Source organism: Glandiceps talaboti, chromosome 4 (genome assembly GCF_964340395.1).
Source record: "Glandiceps talaboti chromosome 4, keGlaTala1.1, whole genome shotgun sequence".
NCBI classification, from domain to species: domain Eukaryota; kingdom Metazoa; phylum Hemichordata; class Enteropneusta; family Spengelidae; genus Glandiceps; species Glandiceps talaboti.
Genome location: NC_135552.1, coordinates 6,989,730 through 7,000,995, shown reverse-complemented (window position 1 = coordinate 7,000,995; position 11,266 = coordinate 6,989,730). Strand labels below are relative to the sequence as shown.

General features: G+C 36.7%; 1 protein-coding gene across 1 annotated transcript; it reads right to left on the bottom strand.

The window, feature by feature from the left end:
* Positions 1–862: 862 nt before the first annotated feature.
* Positions 863–8,263, bottom strand: LOC144434088 (polypeptide N-acetylgalactosaminyltransferase 4-like). The gene is made up of 10 exons (XM_078122544.1): positions 7,758–8,263; positions 6,804–6,970; positions 6,075–6,229; positions 5,039–5,253; positions 4,280–4,397; positions 3,495–3,635; positions 2,836–3,030; positions 2,261–2,365; positions 1,456–1,596; positions 863–1,004 (listed from the first exon to the last, which is right to left on the bottom strand). The coding sequence occupies exons 1-10, from the start codon at positions 8,261–8,263 to the stop codon at positions 879–881; spliced, it is 1,869 nt and encodes a 622-aa protein (XP_077978670.1). The 3' UTR covers positions 863–878.
* Positions 8,264–11,266: the final 3,003 nt, after the last annotated feature.

Genomic DNA, 11,266 nt, shown 5'->3' with positions numbered 1-11,266 from the left:
CTGAAGTAATAACATTCTTCTTCGGGGGGGGGGGGGGGGCTTTATATTCACTTAACTGGAAAATTTCACAATATATAAGAAATCAATGCTCTACGTACGTATATTCATAATGGTAGGCAATGTGATTCATATACAACCTCTCTTCTTCAACTTGGGATCTAGAAACACATGTTTCGAAGAGACAATCTGTCCTTCTTTCGTGTCCACAATAGGTCTGACAGAATAATATGAAAAACATACATGTAATTCTATCAGATCTATTGTGGACAGTGTAGATGGATGAGTGATTTGTTGTAACATGGCTTTCTAAATTCCAAGTGGAAGAAGAGAATTTGCTGAAGTAGTCATGATTTTTAAGTAGGTGCTTCTGTCTCCATCCATCACCCAGACAGTGAAACAGGAACATCATATCTGTTTATTTTGAATTAAAATGACATAGGATAAAATAGTCATCGCAAAATACATACATTTAGGAGAAATAAACAATTGAATATAGCACCCTTAGTCTAAAATAGCGAGATGAATTAATGTCCAAAAATGAAAACAAGATGCGAAGGATTGCGAGGCGATGCGTGGCGAGAAAAGAAGAAGGGAAGGGAAGGGCAGAGCAGGGAGGGAAGTGGAAGGACAGGGAAGGGAAGTGGAGGACAGGGGGAGAGGAGATGAGAAAGGAGTGATAAAGAAGATATGAGACAAACAGACAGACAGACAGACAGACAGACAGACAGGCAGGCAGGCAGACAGGCAGACAGACAGACAGACAGACACACACACACAGACAGACAGACATACAGACAGACAGACAGATCGATATAAGCAGAGACAAAGATTTATTCATATTTTGTAGAATTGAACGCACTGTTTTATGTTTATTTTAATCATAGAAAGGTCCATATCTGTTTCTTGTCAGTATCATTACATATTGTTAATTTTATGTCACCACCTCTCTGGGCAGATACTGCTACCATACACTTTTGCGTCATGGTGTGAGAAATCTTGCCGTTCTGAAATGAAAACAAAACAGAACAATCGTACTTTACACACATTTGTAAATCATATAAACACAATTTCATAATGACTTAATCTGAATATGCACCTTTTTAATTTAAAGGAAATGACCGGATTCAAAATCGACCCTTCATGTGTTATCACTTGAGTGCAAAAAACAAACAAACGTGGTAAACATTCCGAATCTGTCAGCACTACGTGAGGAAGGGCACGTTTCCGAGTCGAGATGCCTGGTACATGGTTGGCTCTCCGTATGATTTGTAACTTTCGGTCCAAATTTAATACCGCCCCTGCTAGGTTCTAATACTGTCTTCCTCGTAATTGCGAGGACGTTAATTTGAGTCCCTATTAGACAAAGACTTCTTTAAATATTTTTAATCATGCATAATATAACTGTAAACAGTAAATTAACAATTAATTTGATCATTAATGATACCGAATTCTCACCTTGTATTGCCACTTTTGTGTTGATGGTACATTTTCGCCATTTTTTGCACAGTCATTAAGAACAACGTACATTTCCCCAATGTCTGGCTGCAGGCATAACTCGTCATTTCGTATCTCTCCATCTTTGGTCAGTTCAAAATACTGAAAGCATAAAAACGAACGTTGACATGAATTTAACATGAATGTACGTGCGTTCAGCTTGTCACATCAACCTGGTTTTTTAAACATAAAAACAGTGTTGATGAAACAATGCAAATATGAGATGATATAGAATAAGTCGACACGACACGAATATCTTTCCCGCTAAAAATATTTGTCAATTTGTTGTTGATGGAATGTTTCGCCGACCGGGGATTTTTTTAGGTAGATGGTCAAGCGATAGTGTTTATTTGAGAAAAGTGATGTCATGTTTTTAAAGTATGAACACCCATTATAAACTATGAACTTTTCACAAAAATACATATTTAAATTTCTTGAAATAAACTTAAGTATTCCAATTCAACTTTGTGTATTGCAATGTCATCGCTTTCCTCTGTACAGAATATCTTCAGTAACAACACAGAGAAGATGCCATAAAATAACAAACCAAAGTTGGGCATTTATGTTTTCGAATATATAGTGAAATATCATGTGACCACAAAAACCAGTAATAATGTTAAACGCATAATCACCGCGATACTTCATAGTCATGCGATATTTCACTTTTTATTCGAAAACTTATAGGAAAGATCACAGAAATTTGAGATAAAAACCTTCTAAAAAATTGACTCTGCTAGTCTAAGAATGTAATACATGAATTATGTACCTCATTGCCTCCTAAACCATGGCATGGCCACGAAATAAGACGTTTACCAGACTGTCCATTCTGGTCGTTAGAATCAATGCACATATCGATTCCCTCATTTCGTACCTGAAAAAATTAGAAAGTTTGCAATTTGAATTGGAGTATAGATTGTAGATAGATTACAAGAACAACAAACAAACCAAGTAACAATGGAAACACAGTATACTCAATAACACATGTTATATAGATTCGGGTATTTTATTTCACTATTCGAAATCCTTCGGTTGTATTGATATTTGTTCCAACTCCAGTCTGACATTTCAACAGTGCCAGCCTTACACATGTATACATGTCGCTCTCAATTTCATAAAAGTATCAAGTTGTTATTACCAGTGTATAATGTTTCAGAGCTTCCTGTTTGTGTCTTTCATGTCGATATTTTGCTTCATTCAGCCAGAAAATACTAATGGCATAATGTTTATTATCACTACTCGACTTTGACTCAGAGTACCAACACCCCTTAAGTCACTCATTGTCATCGTTAACAACGAAATCTACTTGGTATCAATACCTAAATATAACAACTTTTGTCTTACCATCGCAGAACTGGCGACGATATTTTCCTCCCTAGGTACATACATCTCGGGATATGCATTGTGCAGGTACCATTCGAAGCTTTTACACTGAAGGTTCTCGAGCAATTTCTTACGTTCTGAAACGTCCCCGTAATCTATATTTCGTAAATGAGGAAGCCTTTTGTAGAATTGTTCTTTATAGTCGTCCAGCCAGACCTGATTGATAGAATTACGAGATTAAAATGTGGGCATATCTTGTTGTACTTCATACTATAGAACGAAAAGTGATGAACAGCAGGTGGAAATATCGAGAGGGTCACTGCTGCAGTACAAACGTGTTTTATAAGAGAGTTACAATGAATAAGACAGGGTTATATCAATGTTACCTTCGTTGGTTTATTTCGACTATGTATTGAGAGAAAGAAATCAACCAGCTATGGTCTTAAGCTACTGCTAGAGGGAGGAAACTGACAACGCCTGCAAAAATATGTACCCCAAACACAGTACATTTACATCTTTGTCATGACCAGTTTAAGCTACTCTAACCGTGTCCATCATGATACCAAAGATCAAGAAGTATATTTGGATGAAGAACATCGATTAGATCATTTTTTTTACTCATGGTGATATGTGTCATATGAATGGATATATATTAGTATTAAGATTTATTTTCACTCTACCTCTGCGACCCGTGCTGCGTTTCTTTCAATGACATCCATAATGTTTTCATTACCAGGGAAGGAATATGGTTGAGTGTCTCGATAGACATGACCTACTCGGGAACACGGGAGGATTTCAATGGAGCCGTTACACCGCCATATCTATAAAAGAAATTTAAAAAAAAAATATATCAGATGATGATAGTGTACTGCTCTTTTTAATTGCCATAGAGATTTGACGTATTTTTGTACGAGTTGCCTAGACAACACATAACGTAGACTGGTAAAGGAAAATAAATAGATATAGCGAGACAAGTCACGTGGACGAGGCTGAACGCTATCACGTGACTAGCTACCACGTCACATTACGGGTTGATTACGAGGCGATTCATCTTTACTTGGTTTTTCACTATTTTCCATACACTACTATTATTATGGGTAATCTGTTCAAAATATAACCTAGATAACTCATGGTATCTGCTTATGATTTACCTCTAGGGACTTCAACTTACTAATCTTAGGAAAATGATGAAAACTCCAATATTACCACGCTGATGATGATGATGATGATGATCATGATGATCATGATGATCATGATGTGTCCTGGTCTCCCCCTAACACTTGACAACGCTAAATAAGTAATCTGACGTTTACATGTAATTCACATACATTCTCTGTTCTACACTGGACTGGATGAGACGGCCAGTAAACGAGTGTCTTTAAGTACATACAGGTGTTAAATCTTAGAGTACAACATTGTCAAGTTACATGTAGGTACATAAACGATTTTATCATACCAACCATACCTTAATGGATTCTTCTAAATTTTCACCTCCCCATATTTTCATTCCAGTGTCAAAACCGCCCAGTTTTAAAAAGAATGTTTTATTCACAGAGAAAAGTCCTCCGGGCATCGCTGGTGCTCTGTATAGTAAAAAAATACAGAAAAGTTTTCTCGGTTCTTGCATGGTAGTTTACATGCATCAGCAAAGTATCTTCATAAAACTGTTTTAGTATTAAATATGTTTAGTGTATGACGTGCACTGTGCTGTTGTATTGTTACCGGTATCTGTATTGTACAGTATCATAAAGTTTACACAGGTACATATGGCTAGCTCGAACTCGGGCACGTGACTCCACACACATACACGCACGTACGTACGCACTCACACACATACATACATACATACATACATACATACATACATACATACATACATACATACATACATACACATATACATATTACGTAACATACGTACATACATGTACATACATACGCAGATACGTACGTACGTACGTACGTACGTACATACATACATACATACATACATACATACATACATACATACATACATACATACATACATACATACATACATACATACATACATATAAAACAAACAAATAAACAAGAACATGCGCGCGCATATAGTCGAAGTGAATAATTTGTTATCTTGTGCATAAACTACGATGTTCAATAATTTACAGGCTATAATTCCACTTCGATTTGTTGTACGGGTCTCTGACCAATCCACCACACCCTTGAAATAAAAGTTACGAACCTAATCGGACTTGTAGGGTCTTTTCGTTCATTGTAGTTCGGCACGGGTTTCCATCTATACAATAATCTCCAGTTAAATCCACCTCGTTGGAATGGTTCTCGAAGTACCATATACTCAAAATTCTCTTTGTTGATTTGGTCTACAACAGGAGTGACTATGACGGTTGGATCTTCTCCTATTCTGGCCAGTTGAGGTTCCAACCAACCTACCATTACCTGTAATACATGAATGCGGTCTCTCTCTGTCTCTATGTCTGTCTCTGTCTCTATATGTCTGTCTGTCTGTCTGTCTGTCTGTCTGTCTGTCTGTCTGTATGCATGCATGCATGCATGCATGCATGTATGTATGTATGTATGTATGTATGTATGTATGTTTGTTTGTATGTATGTATGTATGTATGTATGTATGTATGTATGTATGTATGTATGTATGTATGTACGGTATGTATGTATGTATGTATGTATGTATGTATGTCTGTCGCTCTCTCTCAGAATAAGATCTTATTTATTGATATTCGATCGAAGGGTGAGGGTCATAGTCTTTGGCTTACGTTCATTTAGTACGTGTTTCACTAATGTCGCATAAGTGTTCTGTCATTACAGAATTTATGTAACTATTCGTGTGTTAAAAAATTATTTTTCACACAAAAAGTAAAATTATCATGCTCTCTAAGTATCTTTACACTTGGAAAAAACCACATTCAAGCTAAAATACAAATAGGTTGATACTATAGTGTAATATTTTAGTTTGTCCCACATTGGTCTTTCCATTGTACCTGTAGACCTAGTTTGGTACAGTTCTCATTAGTGTACAGAGAATACAACACCGCAAACAAGAAACACACACCACTTCGATTTGCTATCGATCTAAACTACACTGACTGAAAAGAACACTTAGTTTCATACATTTTGGTTCCGTCAATATTGAGTCTCAAGAACTGATGACATCGAAATAATTGCCATTATATAGCTGTACTGAAAATGTGTATACTTAGGAATAGGTCATATCCACTTTACAAAAATAGACGAATACCCACCTCGCAATGCGAATCCAAAAACGTTACCACATCAGCTTTGGCTACATCCACACCCAATAGACGGGCGCGTATTAAACCAAGTCTTTCTGGAGACCTCACTATTTTCACTTTATTATAGCTTGTCATATGTTCCTCTAACTGTATATGAAGATGATCTGAGACAAACTGGTGTCGAGTTAGAAGGTGTATCGTCATATTGTAACATTATCTTTTATGATAATGGCTTATAATACTTGTTTCTACTTTAAAGAGACCGTTTGAGAACTTCGATAAACGTGTTTACTTTATTAAATCAATTCCATTTATGGAAAACTAAATGCACTGTCACGTCTACTCACCGAGGCTTATTTAGCTATCGCATGAATGACGACTGTCATACCAAATAGCTTATATGTGAATAACGTGTAACCAAGTCAATGACATGATATATGGATGTTAAACAATTACGTCATTGAGGATTTTACCAGTACTAGATAGAATGTGATATGCATGCAACTAGCAGACAGAGGCAGATAGATGGATATGAAATTGTTATGGATGGATGGGTGAGTGGAAGTTCACAATACATGTGTAATGTTAGATAGATTTTGATGGATGGATGGACGTATAGATGGATGGATAGGTGGGTGGGTGGGTGGATGTACGGATGGAAAAACACATCAACCATGTCATGTATAAAAGACGAGCGAGCACCTTTAACCCATTGGACGAAGACAGTTTTAAACTTACGCATAGTACTTGCATCATCAATCAATAGTACTTCCAACAGAATATCATCAGGTGTTCTATCAAGTACACTGTGAACTGTACGAAGTAGAACAGACCAGGCTTCATTGTGAAAACATATAACAACACTACTGGCCGGCAATTGGGCTGTATAATTCATGTCACGACATCTACAAATAAGAAAGAAAACTCAAGACTTAACAACATGGGTTAAAATCTACAAACTGCTCTTTATTTCAATTCTCCCTTCTTTTCTTCATTCTAATACACAGTGTATAACTCATGTTAGAGAGATACAGTTCATAACTGTATGGATTGTTTATTGTTACGTCATATACATATTTAAATATTGTTTTGGATGCCAAATAGTGAATACAATTATGTAGAACCATATATTTAGCACTTGGTAAAGTTCTAACCCGACAGACTTTAAACCTGAATCAGCTGCAAACTGGGAAATATTTTCCATCAAATAACGAAAGAAATACAAAATGTAGTTATCGCCATTGAGGGTTCTGATTTTTTGGGTGCGGTTCCAAAATCAACTTGATTTGATTTATCGTGTATACAGCTACACAAATGCGTTTACCCCACAGGTGATGCACTCACAGTTTACGATATTATAAGTACGTTATTTTACATAAACAAAACATTTTTCCAATATCATCTCAGTTGCAGTTAGTGCAGCTTTAAATGGTATATTTAAATGATATATTACCGGCATAGATTGTTATGTTAACACAAACTCGACAAATGTCCAATCCTCATAGCTTACTTTAATCACGTCACCAACTCATATTCACTGCTTAATTAATAAGTTGGCCTTTTAAATTAGTAATACGTTTGAATGTGTGTCATATTCTAGCTTTGCTCACAGGTTAGAGTAGTGGTCTGAATTTAGAGTACGGTGGGTCTACAATTTGTCTATGAAAGAATATACTTTACAGAACTACTTACAGTTTATGTCGTCCGTCTGGGAGACTCCTATGCACTGATATCATATCACTAATATAGACATTGAATGAATGGTCTTTGTAATCCTTCTTTGCCTGGCTGTTTTCCTCTGCCGTTAACTTTGGCAAAGCGGGTTTTCCGTGTTCTCCAATCCCGTCCAGTTTTACATGAATGCCGATGTCCCTATTGGCGTATCTTCTACTATCAGCTCGCTGCAGTTGAATTTGGTCCGAAAAATTATCGTGCTTTGGCAAAGGTATTTGGAGTAAAGACTCTTTCCCGATGTCATCCGGGTCGTCATATTTCTTGGGTTTGGGATTTTGCGTCTGTTTTAGATGGAAACTGTTATCAAGTTCAATCCCACCATGTCTAGTTTGCATATCATGGTTAAAGCTGTCATCGTATGGTTGGCGTGAGCAGATGTTGTCCTTAAAGGATGTGAAATTGATAAAAAGACAAAACAACCCGATGATGGAGATGAAGACGTATGCTTTCTTAAATCTTGGCATTACTGACAATTTCTGTCTTTGATGAAGCGACAATGGAAGACGTTGATGAACACACAGGTAATTTAAAGCTCGCCAATCAAAGCTTGTTGAAGGTATTTGAAGTATCGTCTATAACACAGGCATTTTGTTTCATACAGCAGTATACAGGATCAGATGGAGGTAGAGTAGTTTCTCCGACCAGAACACTGTAGGAATTCGTCACATATGCATTCGTTATCAGCACGATGGGTTCACACAAAAGGGTTATTGATCTAGCAACACAATCACACCCAAAAAAATTTGATTTTTGCAAGTTGTGATTTAACACAGTTTGCTGTATGGATGTAGTCACGTCAAAGTACAATAAAAATCCCTTTGCATTTCAGAACGAATTTTACGGACTTCCTGCGACTGCGCACCTAGTGCACACAACAGATGTAGTCGTCAAAAATCCAACAAGTGTTAAACAAACAAAACCGGCAAAAAATGTACAAATCAGTCCTAATAAATCACTCGTGATCAGTTTCTTTTTAAAACCCCACTAACTTCGTAAGGTCCTAAATACTGACATTGTTGAGAGGTTCAACGCCTCAACGATGGCCATCCGTCGATGCAGCGGATGCAGAGAAAAAGTGATACAAAAAGGCTTTTGAAATTGAACGAAAAGTTCCAATTCCGGTTCAGTGAATACACAGTCATCGACCACTGGAATGTACAAACGAGAGGAACAAAGGCAGAAAGTGGGAAAGTACAGAATAATCGAACCTTACTATATGTTTTCTATAGCTCCCTAGCGATAGGCGTGGAATATAAACCCATCCAGCTGCATGGGAACGCTCATCCACGGAACATTTGTGTGTTTGTTTTATAATCAATCTTTCTCCCCACACTCTTTACAACGCGTTCCAAAGCAATGGATAGTGATCGATCGGTAAACATGTTTTATATACAATCGGTGTTAACGTTCTTGTTGAATATCCTTGAACGTTGACAGGTGGTGTGTTATTTAAAGACAGAAAATGTATGCAACTAGGTGGCCCTTCCTGCATCTTTTTTTCTCTGCGGAGTTCCATTGATTTGTCTATGTTATCATGTTTAATCATGCAAATGTCTTATCAACACGTGCTCTCTTTTTTCTCTCTTTTTTAAATAACGATATATTTTAACGGTATATTTTATATTTCTGAGAAACCGGTGTGTTATTTTTCGTAGAGATGTCAAGTACCGCAAATCCAGGTCAACTGCTTCGACGTCTGACGTATCGTACGATATCCACGAGCCACAGAACATCGCATAGGGTTGTCGGTGACCGAGTGGTTAATAAATCACTTGCCTCTTAGTCTTATCACTGCGGTCGGGGCTCGAACCCATGGCCATTCTGTAAGTAAAAGAGTGTCGGTCAGTTTGACTATCGAACAGTGCAAGTTTTTTCCCGGGTACTCCTGTTTCTTCCAGCACCGTACATTGAACCCTTTCTTCTCCAGTTATTAATTATGGAAGCTTAATGAGGGCACAGAAGTAGTATTTTTTTACTATGTGAGTAAATCTACTCACATGAAATAAAACTACTCCAATGGTAAAAAAAAAAAAAAAAAAAAAAAAAAAAAAAACTACTCCTGTGTCCTCATTATGCTTCCGTAATTGGACAATGCCTGTTGGATGGTAAATAAATAAAATAAAAAAACAAAAATCTGTTTTATGGAATTGTAGTGTCATTCAACAGAAAATGTTTTTCAATGAATACTTTTGTGTCCTTATATCGAGGTCACGGTCAGTAGATCAAGGGAAGAGCGGGTGAACACCACAATGTCGATGTCATATTAACAGATTTGAGGAAAGAAACAACAACGCGTGTATTAGTGATTGGGAATGAACGTAAGAAAAAGTTAAAACAGCGTGTCAAAGTAAAAAGAAATCACTTTCCTCAGATTCTTTTTTTTTTTAGAAACGATAAGTATTAAGCTCATTAGAATAAGCTACGAGACACACAATAGGGAACTTGCAATCCAGACTGAGCATGCTCAGACGCAAAGGACTATGGGATTATCTGTGGTTATCGTAATATCTAATCTGGAGCTACAGATAAAATAAACCTCCCACAAAGATCAGGGTGACTATGAATTGATTATTCGTGGTTATAAACAATGTAACAATATCGTTTACAATGCCTAACGATTAGTATTTATTATCATATTTCCCATATGACGCAACATTCAACATGGCGGGTTTGCAAGTTCCCTATTATTGGGTGTTTTTGTTGTGTATTTTTTGTTTTGTTTTTTGTTTTGTTTTGTTTTGTTGGTTTTTTTTTTTTGGGGGGGATTGGTTATTCTTGCGCGTCTTTTTTTCCATGCCACCCCAACCCCAACAAAAGCGGAAAAGTTTTGAATTTTAACAAATTTTATCTTCAGTATGTACGTAGCTATTACCTCAGTGTCACGACATAAATTCTGTATATAAGTATGTTCTTCGGTTTGTGCACCCTCTTTAAGTTGATAGCACAGACTTGTTTGAGTCACCCTTCCATGCTATGCAAGCATTACACACCACCCCATAGTGTACCAAAGGACTGTACATCGGAAACAACCAACGCATAAACAGACAAGTCCAATCTCATTTAATAACAAAAAATACTTGAAGGCGAATATGCCAGACTTCAAAAATTGATTTATTATCATTCACTTGAGAAAAGTAAGAACATACAATAACATTTGTCAATGAGAAAGTCTAGTACACGCATATACGGTTTGTATTCAATGCTTTCATATATCAACAAGCGGTACTGTTCAAATGAAATGGTTTCATCCAACATCTTCCGCATCCCTCTGTGTCGTCATCGTCATGGTGCGAAAGTATCAAATTTAAATAATAGAGAAAACTATATAAAAATATCCTTACATAAATACAGCGTGCCTTTGTCGATAACGTTTGGCATTGGTATTGAACTCGACACACTGACGTATAGTACATTTTTTTACGATCAAATTAAACATAAAAATTCAAAATCAACTCATTTGAATAAAA